General features: G+C 38.9%; 1 protein-coding gene across 11 annotated transcripts in view; it reads left to right on the top strand.

The window, feature by feature from the left end:
- The window catches only part of LOC125390504 (protocadherin alpha-7), a 212,358-nt gene that overhangs the window by 93,928 nt on the left and 92,490 nt on the right, over positions 1 to 25,940 (top strand). The window contains exon 1 of one of the 11 annotated variants that reach the window (XM_048419550.3): positions 21,562 to 24,120. The exons of the other annotated variants lie outside the window; for them this stretch is intronic. Within the exon in view, the coding sequence (XP_048275507.3) occupies positions 21,685 to 24,120 (2,436 nt within the window). The 5' untranslated portion in view covers positions 21,562 to 21,684. Of the gene's footprint in view, positions 1 to 21,561; positions 24,121 to 25,940 lie in introns of those variants that run through there. 11 annotated transcript variants of the gene reach the window in all.

The raw sequence follows: 25,940 nt of genomic DNA, 5'->3' as shown, positions 1-25,940 counted from the left end.
ATGACAGTCCGTAATTTTACTTTTGTGTGGTGCCTGTATCTATTTGTTTCATTGAATGTTAAAGATGTTGTGAGGTGTGGCATATCCTTCTTCAAATGTTTGGTAGAATTCACTGGTAAAACCATCTTTGTACTTTTAAAAACAAAATTTTAAATGTAATTCCTTAAATAGATTTAAAGATATTCAGATTATCTGATTTTTAAGTTAACTTTAGTATGAATAATTCATGTCTTTCTAGGAACTGTTCTGTTTTGAATAAATTATAAACTTTTGGGTCATGGAATTGATTGTTAATAGTATTAGTTTATTAGCATTTTACTAAAATTGTCAGTAGTGGTGACTCTTTTCAAATACTAATTTTGTGTTCTTTATTTTTGTCTTTCTGTTTGGCTAGAAGTTTATAAAAACCTTTATTGATATTTTCAAAAATGCAGCTCTTGGGTTTAACCATTTCTTCTGTCATTTTTCTGTTTTCAACTTAATTGATTTCTGATCTGTTTTTGTATTTTTCTTATTTATAATTTTTGTTATATGTTTTTGTGTGTCCTTGGAATTAAATTTAGATTGTAAGGTTGGTGGCAGGTGCCTTACCTACTGAGCCATCTCATTGGCCTGTGTTTTGTTATTGCTTCTCTCCTTGCCTTTGTCTTAAATGACTGTTATTTCCCCATTGTTTCCTAAAGTAGAAGTTTATTCATTTTAGATTTTTTACAATATAGAAATATAAAGCTACAAATAACCTTCCAATTTCTATTATCTGTGCACCCTGTGAATATTGTGTGTAGCGAGTCTTTCTCTGTCTCACCAACTAGTTTCCAAATGATATCATAATTAATTATGAAAACTTGACTGATAGCTTAGGCTTGTTTTTAGCTAGCTCTTATAACTTAAATTAACCCATTTCTATGTATCTATGTGCTGCTCTAGGCTCGGTTAACTCTTTATGTACCGTCCATCCTGATTTCCTGATTCCTTCGTGTCTCCTCATGACTCTGCTTTTCTTTTTCCCAGAGCTCTCTGTCCAGAATTTCTACTTATACCTCCTGTCTAGATAGTGTCCATTTAGCATTTTATTAAACCAATCACAACGACACATCTTCACACAGTGTAAAGAAATATTGCACAACATTTTCTTCATTTTGTCTAAACAAAAAGAAAAGGTTTTTAACTCTAACACATTAAAACTAGACACAATAAGAACAATTATCAGGTAAGAATTACATTCACAATGTCCAGTCTATTTGTATTTGGCAAATTTAGAGAAAAATGCTCTATTATCTATCCTATCTTAGTCAAAATTTTATTCCTAAACCATTTTTAATGTAACTTATATTTCCATCTTAAAACTATCTTTGTAAACCTCAAACCATTTTCTTCGATAAACAAGTTAAGCTTTTATGGCTCTTACCCTTATACATTTATACATTTTGTGAGTTTTTTAAAAATTTTGTAACAAAGAAAACTGTAACAATAGCCACCTCATCTTCAGCTCCATCAGAGAGCCCAGAAGGATATAATATTACCTGAATAAACAGGAAGTATAAAGAAAGCAACTTCCTGAACTTCCCACAGGGCAGGAAACCCTGACTGCCTTTAGGGACAAAGAGGGAGGAGGAGAGGGAGGGGGAGTGGGAGGGTGTTGGGAAGAGGGGCGTAAATGGAAACTTTTATAATTTAATAAAATTACTTTCAAAAAAAAAAAAGAAAGCAACTTCCAAAACTAACAAATGACAGAAACAGCTGGCTGCCTGGACAGTCACCCAAGGTTCCTCTGTAATGTTAGGGCATCCATCTTCAGTGTACAGGCCTAGAATATTTGACAGATTTTTCTGTGAAGTAGGAAAGTTTTGAAGGGCTGTCATGCCCTGTCTTGGCAGAGTTTGGTAGTTGCCTTTTTGTGTCCTGCTTGTCCAGTTTGTATGGCATATTGTCAGTTGTTGAGGCAAGGGCAGTTTCCTGTTCAAATGGCTAGCTTTGCTACAAAGAAAACAAACTTCATATAGAGGTTCTTCAATGATCATCATCCTTTTTTGAAGTAGACTGATGCTGTCAGGAGCAGATGTGTCTCACTGTCATGAAAAGCCTTATGTTATTAATGCACTTTAAATACCATATTCTGTAGGTCTTTGAAGTGTTTGGAGATTACCTATCTTTCTAAAATATATCTCTGTATGACCTTGAAAACATGACTATAAGTTTAATTATTATAGATGACCAGCTATTAACCTGTATTTTTATTATCCTAAATAGCTTTCAATGACTAGAACTTTACAATATTTTTAAAACAAGCTGCATATATACCTTAAGTGAATGTATATACATATACATATATATACTCATATATATCCTTAAATTTGTATCAAAATGAAAATTCCATACCAGAGTAAAATGTTTGAGTTTTTCAAAAGTAGATTCAACAAACCACCCTTTTATCCCATCATGGCTATGCTATATCTACTCTTTTCCCTTCATAAAGAGATCCTGAATCTGATCTCTGTTGTTTATCATTTTTCCTGACCATGAGCAATAACAATTTGTAACCATCTCCCCAAAATGATTACAAACATCCATAACCCATTGAATGACCAAAAACTACCCACCCCACCTCTTGGGAATGTTGACATCATGTTCCCTAGACTACTTACTGTCACCTGGGGGTTATGATATTTTTGGGGAACTATGAGAAAATTGGAATAATAGTCAAGTCCTAGAAAAACTAGCCATAATATTTGTTGTCTAGTCTTTGTGCAATGAAAAATAAAAGAGTAGTCTATGAAGTCAGCAGCCTTGAAGTTGCTCTGGATGTAGAACTCTGAGGAAATTGCACAGAGACACTTTGAGAGACTGAATCATCTGGGTCACCTGTTTTCATTGATGTCTGGTTCCCTTGCTCTGAAAACATGTAAATTTTCAAAGGTAACATACATATTTGCATTAAAACAAGTAGAATGTGCAGTGTGCACGAATCAGTTAAAGATGGTTTTTTGGTTCTATATTTGAGCAGGTAAAAGGCATCCTGTCAACTTTAGAAGTCTATCTGGACTGTATAACCAAACTGTAATACAAATCTTTATCCATGGCATATGAAAGAATGGCATGCAATAATAAGTCATGAAAATTCTATATCCAACAGATTTATCATGCCTTATCTCATCTCCAAGTTGTTCCCATCCAGAGGGATCAGTTTATTCATGACCTTCCCTGTAGTCTTTCTTTGTTCCTCCCACATGTCTGTAGCCAAGATACTTCAGATGTCTCCCCCAGTCAAATCTGATCTCTCTCAACCTGGAAGAAATTTATAACCTTTCATTTCCTATAGAAACAAAAGTGTAACCTCTTCCCCACTGTAATAAATTTTTTGACTTCCATTTTAAAGTTAAGACATTCCTAAAGTATATAGATTGGTTTAATTCAGCTGTTCCTTCCACAATCCAAAATTAATAAGGCATCATACAAAGTCCAAACATCCTGGATTATAATAGTTCCCTATCTTATGTGACTAATTCCTTTTATTACTTTTTCCTCTTTAAATATTTTATTATTTTTTAAGTATTTTTATAATTGTCTATAAATTTTTTTTTCTTAGCACATTGTCAAACACACTGCAATCCATTTAGAGCTTTTTTCCATTTGAACCTACTATGTTAAAGTATTTGGAACCTTTTCTATCGGCATGAGCAAAACCTTAAACTATCAAGCAGTTTAGCTCATGGTGTCCTGGCCGCTCAAGCCTGCAAGCAATGGCCATGATGACTCTGTACCTCAGCCCTCATGAGACTTTAGGACTAGCAAGCAGTGCTTGGTTCCATCTTTGTGTGTTTGAAACTTTTTTTAAAAAAAAAAGGGTTCTCATGTCTTATGTTGAAATACAAGTCCAGATGTTGGACACCATATGTAGCTAGTCTTTCTCTGTCCCAACAGACAGCTCCCAAATCATGACATAGAGACTTAGTATTATTTATGAAGTTTGATCACTAGCGTAGGCTTGTTTCTAGCTAGCGTTTATAATTTAACCCATTTCTATTTATCTATGTGCTGTCCCAGGCTCATTTACCTCATCTATGTACTGCCCCTTCTACTTTCCTGCTTCCTCTGTCTCTTCACAACTCCACCTTTCTTCTTCCCAGAGCTCTCTCTGTCCAGAACTCCTGCCTATACTTCCTGCTGTTGAACATTTAGCTTTTTATTTTAATTTAGTTTAGTTTAGTTCTTTTTGGTTTTTCAAGACAGGTTTCTTTGTATAGCTTTGGGACCTGTCCTAGAACTAGCTCTTGTAGACCAGGCTGACCTTGAATTCACAGACATCTGCCTGCCTCTGCCTCCTGAGTGCTGGGATTAAAGCGTGCACCACCACCACCACCCAGTCATTTAGCTTTTTATTAAACCAATCACAGTGACATATCTTCACACAGAATAAAGGAATATTTCATAACAGTTTTGATAGTTTTACCTTTATTTTTACTTAGTTTATGTGTTTTTATATAAATTTCCTTTACTCATGTTATTTTGAAATAAGATTTTTGATTTCCGAGTATTTGGAAATTTTCACAGCAATGCTGAGTTTCACTTTAATTCCTTTTTCTGGAGAACATGCTTTATATGATTTCTATTTTTTCTCATTTCTGAAGCATTTTTAACCACTTGGGGTATGGTTCATCTAGTTAAAGTTCCACATGAACTTGAGAAGACTGTGTTTTCTGGTGTTTGTGAATTACCTATTCAATAATCTTCAACTAGATCCAGTTGGTTGATCTAGCTATTTAGCCCAACTTATAAGTTTTCTGCCTGCTTGACTTATCATTTACTGAAAAGTAGTCTGGAAGTCTCCAAGTATAGTTACATATCTCCCCCTGCCCCAGTATTTAAAAGCCTCTTTTAATTTGACTCTCCAGTTTTTGGTGTTTTAAGTTTATGATTCTTAAAAATGTGTGTGTGTGTGTGTGTGTGTGTGTGTGTGTGTGTGTGTGTGTGTGTAGACCCATGTGGGCATGTGTGTCAGGGGCCATGAGAGATACAGCAGGTGTTAACTACTGCTCAACAGGCCGACCTACCAGATGAGTGATTCTCTGATAGGAAGCCACACCTGACAAGGTCATGGGGTTAATAGTTGTGGAAACCAGTTGCTCATGTCTGTAATTTCTCTCACGAGTCACTCCATTTCTCCCCTAAGAACTTTATTTCTTCTCCAAGAATAGCTTTAGTTGTTTTACCACTGTTTGTGTGTTTACCTCATGAAAATATTCCATCTACTGGGCACATATATCTGTGGATGGTCAGTAAGATGACTTTTCATTTGACTGTATAATTTTGATATATAGAATACATACTGGGACATGCTTCATAACTGGATCTATTTTTCCCCACAAGGAATGTGGGCTCTTAAAGCCTGCCTTATTCTTTTGCTCAGACTACTGCACACAATTCGCTCACTTTTACCTCAAAGCAAGTTCAAACTAGACTAAAGATATTTTGTAAATAGATCATACATGTGAAACCTTACAGCTATGTACATGGTCACAGCGACAGATGTCCAATCAATGCTACCAAGGAAAGCATGCCAATTCCTTGCATGCTCATCTGTTAACAAAAGACCCATGTCTCAAAGATTACCCCACTGTACTTCTGCCCTGCACTCTGGTCATAGTCTCACTTCTGTAACCTTGGACCCTTGTGTTGCCATGGCAATGACTCAATTCCATATTGCCTGCCCTAGGAATGTGCTCTTAACCAGTGAAAAACAACTCTTGTAATCTTTTTATCACTTCAAGGCTCCTGAAGGAGAAGTTTTAAGAACAGAGGAAAAAGAAGCTAGGAGAAGAGCTAGGAAGAATTAGAGATAGGAAAAGAGAATTAGAATAGAAGCAGAAGAATAAAGAGGGAACAATAGAAGAACATACTAAGAAGACATGTGTGAGCCAATTCATTCCTTTGACCTCAGATGTTTTAGGTTTCCCTCACTGGCTGTAGCATCTTGACTAGATCTCGAAGGAATTTGAGGGGTTAGAACCCAAAGGACCCCATTACCTGACATATATGCAAGTGAATGTGGATGCCCACGGAGGTCGGAGGTGTCAAATCCTCTGGAGCTACAATTAAAGTCAGTTGTAAGCTGCCTAAGCTGGGAACCAAACTCAGGTCTTCTACAAAAGTAGTATGTGTTCTTACCTGCTAAGCCATCTCTTTAGCTACATTTGTGATTTTATATAGTCTTAGAATTATCTCTTTTGGAATGTAAAATAAAATTAAAAAACAAATTAATTAAAAAATACACACATATGAAAGCCATGTAGAGTTATGGTATTATAAGGAAGAAAAAGAAACTGGTTTCTTTTATCATTATTTTGTGTACTTTATCAATAATAATTTTCTTAATTCTAAGGTGAATTTCTGTGGTAGTAATATATTATTCAGTCTATTTTGGGGGATTATGCTAATATATCTTTTTCAAACTCTATAAGTTGTCATAGTTCTCATATTTAAGATTTGATTTTTTTTGAGACATAGTCTCACTATGGCTGATCTGAAGCTCAATATATAGACCATACTGGTATCGAACTCACAGACATCCATCTGACTGTGCCTTTCAAGTAATGGGATTGAAAGTGTCCATCCCTAACTTGGCCAAGGCTGAATTCTTGTAGGTAACATATATGTTGTAGTTTGAATGTGAAATGTCCTCCATAGGCTTATATGCTTTGATACTTGATCACAAGTTGGTGATGCTGCTTAGAAAGGCTGTAGAACTTCTAGAAGATAGAGCCTTGTTGGAACAAAGAGACCATTGAGAACTGACCTTGAGGTTATAGCCCTGTCCCATTTCCTGCTCATTTTCTGTTTCTTGATGGGACAGGCAATGTGACCAGCCAGCCTGGCTTTTTCTGACAGATCTTCTCTGCCACAACAGAATGTATCTCTTCAAAGCATATGCCAAAAACATATCCTTTATCCTTTATGTTGCTGATTGCCAAATATTTCTCTACAGCAATGAGAAAAGCAGCTGATGCAGAAAATTGGTTGTGGAATATTCTTTTTCACTGTGTGAATATATGTCACTATGTTTGATTTAATAAAGAAGTCAACTGACTAATAGCTGAACAGAATAAGACTAGGTGGGAGAGCCAAACTTAGAGTGCTAGGAGAAAGAAGGGCAGTCTAAAGAGTTGACTGTAGACACAGAGAGTAGGAAGATGGGCATGTCATATACAGAAAAGGTACCAAGCCACATGGAAAGCATAGATAAGGAATATGGGTTAATTTAAAATGTAAGAGTTAGCTAGTAACAAACGAGCTATTGGCTAAGCAGTTACAATTAATATTAAACTTCAGAGTGATTATTAAAGAATATTAAGCTTCATGAGTGGCTCGGGAGACAGAGACTTCTGACAACAAATAGTGTTCAATGTGGAGCATTCAATTTAGTCATGCATGCCTAGAATATCTGACAGACTTTTCTCAGAAGCAGGAAATTTTGACAGACTGTCCTACCCTGTTTTGTCAAAGTTTGGTAGTCATTTTTCTTTGTGTCCTACTTGTTCAGTTTTAACAGTATGCTGTCAGCAGTTAATGCAAGGACAATTTCTTGCTCAAATAGTTAGATTTTGCCACAAAAAGAAAATTCCATATGGAGTTTCTTCAGTACCAATCATCATTTTGGGGGGAATTTTTTTGTTCCAAACATTTGACATAGCTTTGAAGATGATGTTTTTCTTAGCTTTCCCATGTATGAAAAAGCTATGATTAAAGTATGACATGGAGCTAGAGAGATGATTCAGTGGGTAAGAGCACTCATTGCTCTTCTATAGGACTCAGATTCAATTTACATTACCTACATGGAGGCTTCAACTATCTGTCACTCCAATTTGAGGAGATTCAATACCATTTTTGGACTCTATGGGCATCTGCATGTAAACAGTGCGTAGATAAATCTCCAAGCAAAACACCATACATGTTAAACTGTATGGCCTGTATGCAGAAATTAACTGATCTCAACAGAGACTTCTTAACTGATCTCAACAGAGACTTCTCAATAGAAGATTCACAAATAATTGAAGGACATTTAAGGGATTATTCAACAAATTTTGTCATCAGGGAAATGCAAATCAAAACGACTCTGAGATACCATATTATACTTATCAGAATAACTAATATCAAAAGCACTGATGCTTATGTTGGAGAAGTTGTGGATTTAGGGGAAGATTCCTCCACTGCTGGTAGGAGTGCAAACCTGTACAGTCACCTTGGAAATCAGTGTGACAATTTCTCAGAAAACTGGGAGACAATCTATCTCTAGACCGAGCATTACCACTCTTTGGCATATACCCAAAGGATGATCGATTATACCACAAGAATACTTTTTCAACTATGTTCATAGCAGCATTATTTGTAATAGCCAGAACCCGGAAACAACCTAGATCCCTCTTAATGGAAGAATAGATAAAGAAAATGTGGTACATTTACACAGTAGAGTATTACTCAACAGTAAAAAAAAAAAAGAAACCAATGACACAATGAAATTTGTTGTCAGGCAAATAGATGAAACTAGAAAAGAAATCATTATGAGTGAGGTAACCTAGACCCAGAAAGATAAATACAGTATGCACTCATTTATAAGTGGATACTAGATGTAAAGCAAACGATAATCAGACTATATTCCACAGCTCCAGAGAAGTTAGGTAATAAGGTGAACCCTAAGAGGGACACATATATCTCCCTGGAAAAAGGAAATAGATGAGATCTCCTGGGGAAATGGGGCAGGGGGATAGAGGGGAGGGGGAGAGGAATATGAGGGAATGGGGTGGTTGCATTGGGGAAGGGATGGAGCGGGAGAGCAATGAAAAAGATATCTTGATAGAGGGAGCCATTGTGGCATTAGGGAGAAACCTGGTGCTAGGGAAATTCCCAGGAATCCACAAGGATTATCCCAGCTAAAACTCTTAGAAATAGCGGAGAGAGTGCCTGAACGGCTTTCCCTGTAAGAAAATTGGTGATTACCCTAACAGTTCAGTAACCAGTGGAAGAAGATGCATAGATCCACAGCCAAGCACCAGGCTGAACTCAGGAAGTTCAGTCAAAGAGAGAGAGAGGAAGGATTATATGAACAAGGAGGGTCAAGATCATGATGGGGAATTCCACAGAGACAGCTGAACTGGGTTTTGGGAGCTCATTAATCATCCCTTTAGATTGGTGCCACCAGGAACAAATGTCAAGAAAAGCCTTAGTTGTTAAAACATTTTAAATGCCATTTTCTTTAAGTCTTTGAAGTGTTTGAAAATTATATCTGTCTAAAATATATCTCTGTATGATCTTGAAAACATAGCTAACAAGACTATAAGTTTGATAGTTATGAGTGACTATTAACCTGTATTTCTTAATTATGTAAAATAGTTTGTAAAGATAACTTTCAAGGACTAGAAATTTACATCACATTGTTAAATGATCTTCAAAGGCACAATAGCTTGAATAAGAGTAGAAACACATACTCAGTATGTTCTAACAAAAATAACCTTAAGTTTGTATCAATATACAGAAATGCACATCAAGGTAAAATATTTAAAACAAGCAGTTGCTTTTTTTTAAGTTTAAAAGTAGATTCAATTATCTACCCTTTTATTCTGTCATTTCTATACCCCCTTTTTCTTTTCAGAATGAGATTCTTGAATCTGATCTCTTTTGTTTGGCTTTTTTTCCCTGACCATATTGATAACAACTTGTAACCAACCCCCCCTAAATGCTAACAAATAACCATCCCTCAGTGGAAGATCAAAAACCACCTACCCCACCTCTTGGGAATGTGGGTATTGTATTTTATAGATTTCTTTCTCTTGTTTGGGGGCAATGGCATCTCCAGGGGACCCTGATAAAATTGAAATAGTAGTCGAGTCCTTGGAGAGCTAGCTGTATCATTTTTGTCAGTCTCTGTGTAATGGGAAAGTATAGGGCTTATCTGAAGTCCTGACTGAAATAGTGCAGAATAATAGACCATCTCAGTTAGCCACCTTGAAACTGTCCTGAGCAGTCTGTAGTTCAAAGTTTGTAGTTCTTTGGGTGGTGTTTATCAGCTTAGTGGCATTGCCACATCCAGGTAGAATCATCATTACGTGGTCCCATCATCCTTTTGAAGACATCAGAAATTGCCGTTAGGAATTTTTATCATTCAAGACAGAAAAAACATATTAAGTGTCATATGCTGTAAATCTTAGAGAAGATAAAGGACTATTATATATTAAATACCTCCAAAATGCTCAGATTTTTTAATTAGACAAAAAGGGAGAAATGTGGAATATCCCTTTACATTGTGTGAAAGCTGTTATGATTGGTTTAATAAAGAAGCTGACTGGACATTAGATAAACAGAAAATGTCCAGGTGGGAGAGTTAAACTGAGAATGCTGGAGAGAAGAAGGGCAGAGTCTGAAGAGATGCCAGCAGACACAGAGGAAAGCAAGATGGGCATGCCATATCGAGAAAAAGGTGCTAGAAAATATGGGTTAATTTAAAATGTAAGAGTTAGTTAGTAACAAGCCTGAACTATTGGCCAAGCATTTGTAATTAATATTGTGTCTCTCTGTCAGCTATTTGAAAACTGGCAGAACGAAAAAAAGTCCTCCGACAATTGGTATTAGAAGTGGGGTCATTATTATGATAAAAAATGGACCATGTGATTTTTAAGCCTTTGGAATTGGTTTATCAGCGAAATGTGGAAGACTTTGGAGCTTTTGGCTAGAAAACATCTCGAACACTATGAGTAGAGATTAATTGTGAATTCTTTTGGGAATGTGGAAGATCAGAAGACCAAGAGAAACACAGACAGTGGCAGCATAGCTCATGGAGTTTCAAAGCAGGACAAGGATGTTGTTGGGAACTGGACTAGTTTATATTCAGTTTGCGTTCTGAGAAATATCTGACTGCAGTTTGCCAATGTCCTTAGAACCCCAGAGAATGGAATTTAAAAATAGTAGTGTTAGCCCAAGATACTTTATGCTATTTGTGGCTATTGTGAAAGGTGGTGTTTCTCTGATTTCCCTCTCAGCTTCTTTATCCTTTGTGTATAGGAGGGCTACTGATTTTTTTTTGAGTTGGTGTTGTATCCTGCCACATCACTGAAGGTATTTATCATCTGTAGGAGTTCTCTGGTAGAGTTTTTAGGGTCACTTATGTACATTATCATGTGATTGCATTGAACCTCAGAAAAGACTTTGGAATTTTGAACAGTGTTGGGATTGTTAAGACCGTAGGGGCTTGGAAGTTGGACTAAATGCATTAGCATGAGGGGCCCATGAGCCTAAAGAGGCCAGCAGCAGAAGGCTGTGGGTTGAATGTGCAATGTTTTCCATCAGTCTTTGTGTTTCAGTATTGGTTTCTGGGGGTGAAATTTGGAAAGGTTGTAACACCCTTAAGGAGCAGGCTTTTACTGGAAGGAACTGCTCACTGGAGGTGGGTCTTGAATCTTTGTAGCTCAGTTCTGCTTCCTGTTCTCTGTCTGCTCACAGTCAAGAAGCTCAGAGAGGTGCTCATTCTTATTCCTCATTCAGCCCAGGACCCTGTCCCAGTGGAACAGTGCTTCCCATATTCAGAATGAGCCTTCCCACCTCAGTTAAACATCTCTGGAAATGCCTTTACAGGCACTTCATAAGCCCAAAAGGTTTATCTCATGAATGATTCTAAATTTAATCAAATTCACAGTCAAGGTTAACTCCCACAAGGACTTTATCACAGAGTAGACCCAATTTCCCCTACCAACCCTTGGTTGAATTGGTGCAATTCATTTTTTGCCTATCCAACAACTAGAATCATCTCCTGTATTACTATCATGATCTGAAAAGAAAGAGAAGAGGAGTGGATATGGGGGAGAAGGGAGGTGGGAGAGACTAGGAAGAGTGGAGGGATGGGAAATTGTGAACCGGATGTATTGTAGGAGAGAAGAATAACTAAGAAAAAAATATGTTCTAGTATAGATACATTGTCTCATCCTGGGAAATATAGTAGTATTCCTTGTCCATGGCTTCATTTTATGTTGCCTTAACAGCCCATGGTGAATAAATATCAAATAGAAAATTCCAGAAATAAATAATCTATAACTTTCTAATTATTTCTCATTCTGAGTAGTGTGACTAATTCTTGCACCATTCTGCTCTATCTTGTCTTGCTCATAAAGCATAATTTTGTTCATTTGTTACCCAGTATCTAAATCTTGGCCATTTCTTGGCATTGTCATCAGACTTTCCCTCATGATGCCACTCCTCTTCTCTAACTTTCTTCCCTTGGTCTTGCTTATTTCATTCATGAAGAATGAAAATTAGGACTGGGGATGTAACTCAGTCACTGGAGTTATTGCCTAGCACCCAGGAAGCCCTGGGTTTGATCCCCAGCAGCACATTATACCAGATATAGTGGCCCATGTCTGTAAGCCCTACACTCAGGAAGTAGAGGCAGGAGGATCTGAAGTTCAAAATCCTCTGAGCCATATATATATATATATATATATATATGTAGAGAGAGAGACAGAGACAGAGACAGAGATATAAAGAGAAGAAGAAAGAATTCTCATAGTGATGCAATGCCTTTTTATTTTGATGCCAGAGCAAGCATGGGGAAGAATCCTAGAGCTTGATTCAGCTCCTATCAGAGTTCCCATCTCTCTCTGAAGTCCCGCCTAGCCTCTCCCACCTAGCTATTTTCCACTGAGCTCTTTATTAAACCAATCAGAAGATGCCTTAGGCAGGTGAGATAAAACAGAGACATATCTTTACACAGTGTGGCCAAATATCTTGCAGCAGTAAAGTAAATTTGGAAAAAAAACTGTGAAAATATTAATTAAAATTATGCATGAGAGTATAGCTATCGTGAATCACTGCCAGGAGAGGCAAACCCTAGAACTCATGCTTTTAAATACCAACTCTAAATTAACTCAATTGATAAATATCAGGGACACACCAGCCCTCGGAAGAAATACCTGAGAATCTCTAGAACAGTGCTAAGTTCCATGCAGTATTCTAGTATATATCCCTGGTAGACAGAATTCCAGATGGGAGTCTGCACTAGTGAGGGGAACACCTGTGACTCCAGTGGTGATGAGTTAGTCATGAAGCAGTAACTTTTTTCAACATTATGGGTTAGCAATGGAGAGTGTTGTGAAGTCACTGGATGGAGGTATGGAAGAGGCCAACCCTGATGAAAGCCGGTTTGTGTTTGTGCTGACTGGAATTGTAGCAGATGATGCCACCATTGCACACAGTTCTTAGTCAATTCCAGTTGAGTGCTCTTGGATTCCATGTTGCAGCTGCTGGGGTGGGAAGGTCTTGAAACTGGGTTAGGGCACGAGACTAAGAGTGGTGATGCTCACATCCCTGTACAATGTACAATGTACAAGACTTGAAACTCATCACTGAGAGCCCAGACCTCACCATTTACTGTGGTAACTTTTGGGTGATGCAGACACAGACATGTCTTCACATTTGCAGTCACACAGTCTGTGTTCTAGAACCAGAAATCTTTTCCAAGTGGCTCTTTGAGTGTGGGATCTCTGTCCCCATCTTCTATCATTTCCAAGAGTCATGATTTCCACCTGTGGACTACTTCCTTAGAGCACCAGGGGCTGGTGAACATGCTGGTGTCTCTTCCTCTCCCCAGGTCCTTTGTGTTCAGAACTGTTACTGTTCACTCTAGCGTTGGCAAGCTATGGCTGACTAGAGGTGGAAGGATGGATATGCATCACTCATCTCCTTCCTGGGAGTGCCGTACTTGTTAGGTGAGGTGTCAATCTTGCTGAGGAGGTGACTAAAATAGAATATAACCTCCAGAAAGATTCTGAACACTTGGAAGTGGTTTTCTGGAGTTTTTCTTGCTGCTTAGAGGAAGCTCACATTAGCATATTAGCCTGAAGATGGAGATTATATCACATCTACCATGTGCTCATGCATTGTTAGATTATCTTTTATATATTGTCAGATGCATTTCTGTGAAAAACACTCCCCTCTCCTTCTAGTACCTATAATCCCTATGATATATAGGTTTACATATATTATCCTTAGGTAAACATTTTAGATGACACTCGACATTTTAGTGTTTTTTATGATTCTTTTACTTTTGTGTAAAGAAAGCTCAGTTTTAAAAAAGGCTGCAATTAAATTAAAATTTTTGGGGCTGGAGAGATGGCTCAGAGGTTAAGAGCACTGTCTGCCCTTCCAGCGGGCCTGAGTTCAATTCCCAGCAACCACATGGTGGCTCACAACCATCTATGATGAAATCTGGTGCCCTCCCCTGGTGTGCAAGGCATGCATGCAGGCAGAATGCTGTATACATAATAAATACATAAATCTTTTAAAAAAATTAAAATCTTTGGATATGATCATCCTGGATTTTCTAGGTAAATGCTAATTCTCATGACAAACACATTTCTAAGAGGCAGAGATGTAGGCACACACACACGCATGCACACACAGAAAGAAGAGAAAGTCATGGGAAAATGGAGTTAGAGTTTGAAGTATTCTAACAGTCATCCGAATTTGATAGATGCAAGGAACAGAGTCCTCCTAAAACTTCCAGACAGAATGCAGCTCTTCAACCACCTGGAGTTTAGCCTTCTTCAGAACTAGAAGGAAAACTGTATCTTAAGCCACCCTAAACATGGTTATTTGTTACAATATCTGCCAGTAACCAACCAAAATACACTCTCTATATAAACCTAACAAAACATTGTTATAGGGTTTATGATGTAGCTCAGGTGGTAGAGCGCTTGACTAACTTACATTTGGTCCTGAGTTCTATCTCCAGCACTGCATAAGACTGGGTATGTCGATGCACACTTGTAATTTAAGCACTCAGGAGAAGCAGGAGTTTAAGATCATCTTCAGCTACATCATGAGTTCAAAGGCAACCTTGGCCACATATGACCTTGACTCAAAACCGAAAAGAAAATAAAAAATATTATTATAAAAAATACTCTGCTTGATCTGATTCACTTTAAAGAGATAAAATGGTTGATATAAAAGCCAACTACTACACGTTCATAGCAATTCTTTCTTACTGTCTCTGGCTCTATTTCTTTCTTTGAATTTGAATTATCAGATGGTATCATTTCCTTATCTGGTACACATATTCTCATACCTCCCTACTCTGTTCTATGTTGGTAAATTTGTTGCATTTCTAAATGGTATGACTTCAACAACATATTTTAATATCTTATTTTATATAATTTGTTTAAATATTTACTTTCCAAGTGTAATTTCCATGACTGAAAGTCATACTTTGTCAAATTGGTTTCCTGAGGAAGAGAATGAGACCTCAGGTAGTAGAGTCCCAAATTACATTCCATGATTTGACAACCATAGCATTTTTGTCTCTGTAACAAAATTACCCAAGACTGGGTAATATGTAAGAAAAATTTTATTTTGTCTCAAAGTCCTGGAGTTAGGAAAGTCAAATAACACACTATGAGAATCCAATCAACTTCTATAATGTGCTGTATTTGGTTGGTAGGGAGTGCACCTGGGACGCTACCCAGAAAGAGATAAAGGAAGGAAGTGAGATCATGAAGTCTAACACAAATTGGATATTCAATACCAAATTGTCTGAAAGCACTTATGAACAAGTAACATTATATGACTTATGGGTTGTATTTATATATTTAGGAACACATGCATGTGAAAACAGTTTTTGAAAATCCATTAATTTGAAAAAGAATGAAGTGTGTGTGTGTGTGTGTGTGTGTGTGTGTGTGTGTGTGTGGTGGATAACACTGGTTGGTTTGGATAGAGATAAGGGAAGTGATGTAATTATATTTTAATCTAAAATAAAATGTAAAGTTCTGCTCTTATGGTAAGCAATCCAATTCCAAGAGACCTAACTGCTGCAAGACTAAGATGGGCATTAATCACCTAATTACCTTTCACAAGACTTCACCTTATAAAGGCCCTTCACTGCTAGGTGTGGTGGTACACCACATTAATCCCAGCACTCAGGAGGCAGACACAAGTGGACCACTGGGAATTTGAGGCCATCCTCGTCTATAGAGCTAGTTCCTGGACAGTCAGAGGTACACGGAGAAACTCTGTTTCAAAAAATGGTTGTATAATCCATTAATATTTTTCTATTGGAGACCAAGCTCTCATTATATAAACCTTTGAGGAGACAAACCATATTACATACTTTTTCAATAGATTGAAAGTCAAAATTCACCAGGCATGGTGGCACACGCCTTTAGTTCCAACACTCAGGAAACAGGGGAAGGTGGATCTATGTGAGTTCAAGGCCAGCCTAGTCTACAAAAAGAGTTTCAAGATAGTTAGGGCTGTTAAACAGAGGAACTCTGTCTTGAAAAACCAAAAAACAATTAAAAAAATCAAAACTCATGTCTTTTTTATTACACAATATTAAGGCAAAATCAGAAAGTTAAAAAGTTTTATTACTTCTCCTAAACTCAAATCCATGGAATTTCAGAGTATTAAGAGCCATACCATGTTACTCAGTCACATGATCAGTTTGAATATTTCTACATGTTTGGTGCACATTCATGGTAGATCTTCCTCTGATATGCAGATGAAAATTTCCTACAAATGTGGATTAAAAGGAAAACCCAAACCCACAACCCATTCTCTCTGACAACAGTTTATCCGATGATACCCAGCCTGACATACAAGTCTGACAAACACCCTACCAATATTTTCCAAAAGATGCCTCACAGAAGTCTCATAGGTTTCCAAAAATGATAAGCACAAATCATTGACTCATCACTAAGTTGTACACATAATAGAAAATTGATAAATGTTTGGACAGCTATCACAGGGCACTGGCCATCTGCCTTTAAACATTATATGCACTGTCCCTTGAAAATCTTGAACATACCAGAATATTTTCTAAAGCTATTGAATACTGACATAGGCTTTCCTAGATAATAAAGGGTAAGGAAATATATCTGTTACAAAGGAGGATAAAAGATAATATCAGATTAGAAAATGACTAGATAATACAATTTTCTATTTGTAAAATCCCAGAGAATCAAGGTAAAATACTAAATAAAAATATTGTAGTCCCCAATTACCAAAATATATAAATACTCAAATCTCTTATATAAAGTGGCCTTGTGTTTGCATATAACCTATGCACATCCTCATATATACTTTAAGTTGCCTCTAGATACCTGATGTAGTATAAATGCTGTGTAAATATTTGTCATATTTACTATTCAGGAAAGAGGTATAAGAAAAGCATCGCCATCTTAGTTCAAAACCAACATTTGAATGTTTTCAACCCATGATTAGTTGACCTCATGGATCCTGCCCAGAGATAGAAGAGCTGACTGTACAGTGAAACCACATGAGGTTGATCTTCCTGTCTTACTTAGCAACCTTCAGGTTCATCTGTGTTATAAGAAATGACCTGAAGGTCTCCTTTAAATAATATTCCTTTGGACACACTTGAATTTTTCTTCATTCAATTTTCTTCATTTACAGGTTGATGGATTCTTAGATTGATTCCAATTCTAAGTTACTCTGGATAATGCTGCGGTAGAACTCCATATCTCTCATTGACAAACTTACTTGATTTTCTCTGAAAATATACTCAGTAGTAGGATTGCTACTACTACTAAAGATCATTTCTTTATCTTATTTTTAACAAAAAGGTTTATTTATCTATCTTATTTTTATGTTTATAGGTATTTTGCCTGAATGTTTGTATGCGCATCATATATATGTAGTGACTGTAGAGATCATAAGGGGTGCCAGATCCCTGAGGAACTGGAGCCACAGCTGGCTCTGAGTCACCATGTGGGCTGGGAATCCAACTCCAGTTCTCTGCAAGAGCAGCCAGTACTCCTAACCTCTGAGCCACCGCTCTGTTACTTTTAACTTGAGGCTTCTTCATAATGTTTTCCTTAATGACTTCACTCATCTCCATTTCTACTAATAGTGTAAAAGGGTTCCTGTATCTCAACTTCCATATCAATACTTCATCCTTCTGATGATATCATTTTAGCTGTGTAAGATGATATCTTGTTATTATTTCATATTTTCTTTTCTTTGGTGATAATTGATTTTGAGCACTTTTCATACATCTATATCTTCTCTTGAAAAGTTTCTATTTAAGTATTTTATAGCTCTGTTCCTCTTTTGACACTTCTGGGGATCACACTCAGGGCCTTTGGCATTGCTAAGCAAGTGTTTCATCACTGATCTGTGTCTCCTTTGCCCATCTTTTAATTAGTTTTTTCTTGCTATTTAGTTGAGTTACTTGTGTATTTAAGATCTTACCAAATGTAGCTGGGTGGTGGTGGTGCATACCTTTAATCCCAGCACTTGGAAGGCAGAGGCAGACAGATCTCTGTGAGTTCGAGGCCAGCCTGGTCTACAGATCGAGTTCCAGGACAGGCTCCAAAGCTACAGAGAAACCCTATCTCCAAAAATACCACATATATTCAAATGTATAGCATGCAAATATAGTCTCTCATTCTCTTCACAAAATTTAAATGTAATGATTTCAGAGGATAAAGAACTTGAATATGGTTCAGAGTTTCAAAAATAAAATTAAAAAGCCATAATGGTCATGAAACGTGAGCAGGCACAATTCATGAAATAGAAAGAGGAACAGAAATGAAGGTTACATTAAAAATATTAAAATGGCTAGGAGTGCCGGGCTGTGGGTCAGTAGTGTGTTACTTCTTACCTCCTGCATGCAAATCCTGGTGGAGGTGGCACATGCCTTTAATCCCAGAACTACAGAGGTGGAGGCAGGCAGATCTCTGAGTTCAAAACCAGCCTGGTCTACAAAAGCAAACTCCAGGACAGGACAAGCACCAAAGCTGCATAGAGAAACTCTGTCTTGGAAATAATAATAATAATAATAATAATAATAATAATAATAATAATAATAATAATGGAGATGGTGTTACTTTGTGTGTGTCTGAGACTTAGTAAAACAGCTGAGAAACAAAGTCATATGATACAGATCTACTGTCAGAAGTGTCTGTTAGACTTGATTTGGGCACCGGTTAAGCTATTTTATATGGTTAAAATGTACTTAATATAATGGTGATGTTCTAGCTGTTGATTTCATAATGCCCAAAATACTTCCAGGAAACAATTCACAGCATTAGGAAAATTTTGCTTATAGTAAGTTTTCTTGATGAACTCAGGTGGATAGCAGGTTTACTAGTTTCTTGTTTGTTTGGAGACATCTAATAAGATTAAAGAGGCTATCTGTCTCCTGGATTTATGACTGAAGACCAAGTTAAGGTGGATGGGTTTGTACTAATAATCTGGGCAACAGAGCCCAAGCAGAAATCAAGATTCTGTTTTTGCTTATTTTCCATGTTAAGTTACACTTTCAATTTAAAAAAAAAAACTTGAAAATATTTGGATCAGGAGACACTGTGGAGAACATCGTAAAGGTTTTGCTAAAGGGAAATTTTGTCATTTCAGGATTTCATGTTTGTTTGGTTATGCTACCGAAAGGGCAAATATAAAGGTTCCTCAGTGGTTACAAGCACTGGCTGCTCTTCCGGATGATCTGGGTTCCACTGCCAGCATCCACATAGCAGCTGGAAATTATCTGCAACTCCATTCTCAGGGGATCTGATGCCCTCTTCTGGCCTCTGCAGGCAGCAGGCATGCATGTGATTTGCAGACATACACATAGACAAAACACCCATACACATGAAATAATAAGTCTGAAAATTTAAAGGGGAATATATATTTGGCTCTCAATATTGGGCTATCCTTTCTCTTAACCATTGCTTCCCCATAAAATTCTAGTTTATTTCAACAAGAATGCAATGCTGTGCTGAGAGTTTGGGAGGCATGTAGTGGGGGTAGAGGTCACTTAAGTGCTATCTACTCATTTGTGACACAAATGAGATCCTCTGAAAGTGGATGCCAATGGCAGTTTAAATGAGCAGAAAGGAACAGAAGAAATAAAGTGTGATGTTTGCTATGGAGATTTTTCCACGCTGATTCTCTGTATGAGTCTTTTCTTCACACCTTAGTCTACACCACACACTCTGTCCTTCCAGACACAGCTCGGAATTCCTGAACCTGATATAACTGTAGGCTTTACTTTAGGTCTGAAACTGAGGAGGGCTTCTCAAATGGGTACATCTTTCCAGCAGTGTTTCTTCTGCTGTGGACAAATGGAAAAATAGAGAGAATGCTAGTTCATCCCACAGTAGGCAGTCTAGCTAGGCCTGGCAGAGAAATAGGTAACTCACTTCACTTTGGAAATTTGCCGAGGAACAGATTCAATTTTACAGGCAACCTCACGTCCTATGAAGGTCTGTTAACGATGTCCACGCCGTTGCTCCCTAGTAGGCCGCTGCGCTTCTTGCTTTACTTTTGTCTCTTACTCGGTAAAGTTTTCTTTGATTGGTAAAGGCAAGCTAGTGAGGACCCATTTACCTTTCTCATCGCCCTGTATTGCTTTCTATTATTTCTAGTTCCCTGGTGAGCTGGGGAATCTGCCTGTGATGCTCAGGGGAATAATTGGAACACGGCAGTTAGTGATTCCACTTTGGGTCTTAAGAAGAGGACGTCGAGGTTTCCATTTAAACTAGCAGAGTGAAAACAGAAATTTTCACAATGCTAAAAAGTCGAGAAATGTGTGATTAACTTACACATGCAGTCATCCACATTCAAAAATCACCACTTTTAGGCAACTCTCTGGAAATACAATAGTGTGTGAACTTCTGTTTGTTTGTATCCTATTCAGCTTTTGCTTTTCAAATTTTGATTCATAGAGGCTTTGAGCAACTGCATTAAATGAAAGATTTGAATGCGCAATTTAATGTTTAATATTTAATCAAATCACTCCTTTCAGCTCACCCCTTAAGGGGAAAGGAAGGCTGCAGGGCGCTAGGTAGAACACGGACTTGTTTTTTTGTAGCTTAGACAGAGATGCTTCTCCCAAAACCTATCACTGTTCTCTCTGCAGAAAAGCGTATTGAACGTGAAGCTGCTTTCTGAATGTTTACATGGGAGTGCATTTAGGGTACTGGTCACACTGTGCTAAAGAAAGCCAGCCAGCACTTTCTTTTCCTCCACATGGTCATAGATCCTCTTTGGTGACAATAGACAAGCCTCCTTTTTTGATTCTCGGTTTTGACTGGTCGATGACATCCTATTCCATACTCTAGAGAATCGGGGGAGGCTTGAAAAGGAGGGTTGCTAGTTACTCTTCAGGATAGAGAAACGGCAGATTCTCTGAAAAATCAGAGCACAGAATCTTGCTCCCTCGGGCTCCGCTGTCTCCAAAAGTCCGAGTCCAGAGGAAGTTTGAAATGAATACCAGTCACCAGAGACTCCGCCAAGTCGCCCCGTATTGAACCATCTGTGGCTGTCCGAGAGCTCAAAAACCATAGGGAGTTGACCTAGAAAACGTCACTGGCAGGAGGCGTGTCAGTTCAACATCTTACAGGTTAAAGCGAGCAGCTTGAGTCAGGCGCTGGACCTTAGCCCCAGGAGAGTGCAAATCGAGCGTACCCACCCGGGCAGTTTACCTCTGCACCCCTAGGCGGCGCTGCGCTCCTCCTCACCCGGCACACCCTGCAGTCCAACCCGGGCGGAATGCCGGTGGCCCGCACTTCAAGCTTGCAGTGCTAGCAGGCGGAGCAGTTCGAGCTTCTCGAGGCTCCTTCTCCTCGGGAGTTCGGAGCATGGTCCCAGGTTGCCGCAGCTGGAGCGTGGACGTCGAAAGGGAGGATGGTGTGCTGGGGGATGGCAGTTCTGTGTTGGTGGGTTTCTTGTGGGGCTACGGCGGGACAGCTGATGTACTCGGTGTTGGAGGAGACAGAACCCGGAGTCGCTGTAGGCAATATTGCCTCGGACTTGAAGTTGTCAGCAACTGTTCTGTCCTTGCGGAACTTTCGCTTCCTTTCCAGCTACAGCGAACCCTACTTCGGGGTGGATTTAGTCAGTGGTAGTTTGGTGGTTCGAGAGCCAGCGGACCGTGAGCGGCTGTGCGGGGCCAAAGCTGCTTGCATCTTGACATACGAGCTAATGTTCAATGATCCGCTGGAGCTACATAAGATACGTGTTCACCTCCTGGACACCAATGACAATTCACCCCTCTTCCCTGCTGGAGACGTGCACCTGCACATCCCGGAGTTCCTGACACCAGGAGCCCGGTTCACTCTCCCCAGTGCCCAAGATGCTGATGAGGGAAGCAACGGGGCGCTAAGTTACAGCCTAAGCTCTAGTCAGCACTTTCGCCTGGACATGGGATCGCGGGTCGATGGCAGCAAATATCCGGAGTTGGTGCTGGAGAAAGTCCTGGATCGAGAGCAGCGGGACACCCACCTACTGGTGCTCACCGCTCAGGATGGTGGCCTGCCTGCACGCTCCGGAGATGCTCAAGTCACCATCACTGTGGTGGACACCAACGACAATGTGCCCGTATTTGAGTATTCTGTGTACAGTACCAAGGTTCCAGAGACTGTCCCCAATGGGACTGTGTTATTCCACGTTCAAGCCTCGGATCCGGATGAAGGATCCAATGGGGATGTCTGGTACTCCTTAAGCAATAGCACACCAGCAGAACTGAGACACCTCTTTGACATACATCCTAAAAGTGGGGAGGTTCAGGTAGCTGCTTCGCTGGGTCCGCCGGACACGTTGTTGGAAGTATATGTTGAAGCAAGAGACAAAGGTGCCTTTAGTCTAGCTAGCACTACTAAGCTACTTGTAGAGGTGACTGATGTGAATGATCATGCTCCCCAGGTGAATTTCATGACTTTCTCCAGCCCGGTACCCGAGGACGCAGCTCCTGGCACAGTGATTGCTCTACTTAGTGTAGAGGATGAGGACCTGGGTTCCAATGGTAAGATCACTTGTAGCATGTCCAGCGAAGGACCCTTTCAGTTGAAAGCTTCCTTTGACCGCTACTACAGATTGCTGACTGATGGACCCCTGGATCGAGAGCAAGCAAATGAATACCAGGTCCTCATTACTGCTTCCGATGCTGGCTCGCCCCCACTAAGCACCCGAAGGACACTCACTGTGTTAGTTGCTGATGTGAATGACAACACACCAAGATTTCCTCAACCACAACAGGAACTTTTTGTGACTGAAAACAATAGCCCTGGAGTTTCGTTAGGTTGTGTGTTTGCTCAGGACCCAGACCTGGGGGAGAATGGCCTTGTCTTTTATGAGCTATTAGATGGCATTCCTGAAGGGATGCCAGTTTCCTCCAGCTTGGTGGTGGTGGAACCCACTAGCGGTATTATCACTGCCAGCATTTCCTTTGACTTTGAACAGCTCAGGGGGCTTCGCTTCCACGTGGAAGAGCGAGATGGTGGCATTCCTCCCAGAAGTTCAACGGTGACTGTGAACTTGTTTGTGGTGGACAGGAATGACAATGCGCCAAACATCTTGTTCCCCTTCCCTAGAAATGGCTCTACCCCAGTGGAAAGAGTGCCCCTCTCTGCTCGAGCTGGACACCTGGTCACAAAAGTGGTAGCGGAGGATGCAGACAGTGGTTCCAACGCCTGGCTCTCCTACCACATTTCTCAGGCTTCTGACTCTAGTCTTTTCAGCATTTCAGTCAATACGGGAGAGCTTCGGACTGCGCGGTTAGTTTTTCCCACTGACGCGGTTGAACAGAGGGTAGTGATAGTGGTTCAGGACCACGGAGAGCCACCACTTTCCTCCTCTGTCACTCTGGGTGTGCTATTGAGCAACTCAGTTCCTCAGGTCCTTCCAGACTTTGAAGATATCTGGGAACCCAGAGCCCAGCTTTCTGCCCGGAACTTGTATTTGGTAATAGCCCTGGTCTGCACTTCTTTTTTATTTCTGGGGTACTTGCTCTTCTTAGTGTGCATCAAGTTGTGCCAGAGCCCAGATTGTTGCTCTCAGAATGGTTGTCATTCTCCAGAAAATACAAGACATGAGAGGACAATGGCTTCTAGTCCTTGGGTGACATCAGCCACGATAGATGTCACTACAGTTGAGAGACTTTCTCAGACATATCTCTATCAAATCCCTCTGGGACTTGTCTCTGGTAGTAACAGCTTGCTCTTGCATGGGAAATACAATGCTGATGATCTGAGAAATCTGGCCACTGGTGTAGGACTGAATTTGCCAATATCCTGTGCTCAGATTCTGAATAGGAAAGGGGATCATACAAATGTCAGTGCCATGGTAAGCGCATTCTAGGATGTTTGACTACCCCGGACAAGGCGATAGCTGCTGTGTTCTAGACTCTCTCTTAGAGGAGCTTTTCTTTGATTTATAGTAAATCACTTGAATATGTCTCAATATGTCAAGAATTCTGGGAGTATGCTTTAGAATATTGTTCTAGACCTCAAGAAACTTGGTTAATTTTTTTATAAATTAGTTTTTAAAGGTTTATTGTGTGCGCGTGCGCATGCACATGCACAAGCATACATGCATGCACATGCATGAAACATGGTGTGCCTGTGGATGTCAGAGGAGTTGGCCTTCTCTTTCTATCATGTGGGTTCTGGGTACTGAACTCCAGTTTCCAAGCACCTTTATCTGCTGAGACATTTCACCAGCTCTTAGAGTTTATTTCTGAGAAACAGTAAAGCATTAAAACTCCTTAAAGTCCATAAGAGTAGTACGGAATAGAGGTCTAAAATTAAAGATAATGTTATGCTGGAGTGTTTTTTGGGCAACGGATGTGAGAAAGATGCTCAGATACCTAAAGTGAGAATGCAGAGATGAACAAAATGTGGAAGAAGAGACACTCAGGTCACTACAATAATTGACGAAAAGATGATAATCACTGGGGATGAAAAATAATTTGCAGTGGATACTCATCAAAGACAGAGACAAATCATGAGTGAGTAGCTGGATGGAAGGAAGGAATCCAAGAGATTTGTAGTTGAGATGACATTTGACTTGGTCTTGAAAGACATTTAATTAAATGTGGCATATTCTGCATCCTATACTTTTTTCTGAATATCCCTGTTGCAAGTACTCTTTGAGAAATGCATGACTGAACGTAGTTAATAGCTTCACAACACTTTGTAAATGTACAAAAATCACAAGCATATCTCAGAACACCTATTTATATTGTTATAAAGAAGATAACACTGGTGGGTGAATGAATTGCCAACTTTTATTTTGTTTTTATTAAGCATATTTTTTCCAAAAACTAAAATGAGTAATCTTTTGCCAGACACATATGTGTCTTTAGAGTTATACTTATTTTTCAAAACTCATTCCACTTGAATTCAGTTTTTCTTATTATGTTAGAAGCTGCTCTACTTGAAAGTAATGTGCCTAATACAAGTTAAGTAATTCAAATACTTCAGTGACTTTGGAAATTTGAAAAATTTTGATTGGAGTTAGGACAGTATATTTTACACAACTACTATTATACATTATTGTTTTATGACCTCTCAAAGTAATCATGGATACAAGAAATTATGACTGTACAAATCAGAGTAAGAAAAAAAAGCATTCCTTGTTTTACCCTTCTAAAAAATAAGAGGAAAATGACTCATGAATTATTCTCCTCATATAATGATGAAATTGCAAATACGAGAGGTTTAAATTTACTATAATGCTATATACTTACTATTTTCACATGCTATGATAAAACATAATATGTAAACTATACCTACAGAATGAGTTAATAATGTGCAAACTATGGATTAGAATGTTAATACTTCAACATGTTCTTCACATGTGTATAAGTCATTAATAGTGTAATGGTCATTTTCAGATATAATGGTTCAATGATTATTTTCTTCTTCATGACATACACAATAAAATAGTCTAGCAGAGGAACTTTCTGCTCCTAAAATTATCATGAAAACACTTCAGTGCTATATTCTGGGATAAGCCCGACTCCAGTTCTTTAGATGGCAAAGGGATCAATAGAAAACATATCACTACATTGTGAAATTTGCATAAAATGTGACCTACAAGATCAATCTCAGTGTTAACGGAGGAAATTGGTGTGTTCCAATGTTAGCAATTTAAGGATCACA

The sequence above is a fragment of the Myodes glareolus genome, chromosome 13 (assembly GCF_982192425.1).
Source record: "Myodes glareolus chromosome 13, mMyoGla1.1, whole genome shotgun sequence".
In the NCBI taxonomy this organism is placed as follows: domain Eukaryota; kingdom Metazoa; phylum Chordata; class Mammalia; order Rodentia; family Cricetidae; genus Myodes; species Myodes glareolus.
Note: the sequence above shows the minus strand (reverse complement) of the source record. Positions and strands in the feature narration are given on the sequence as shown.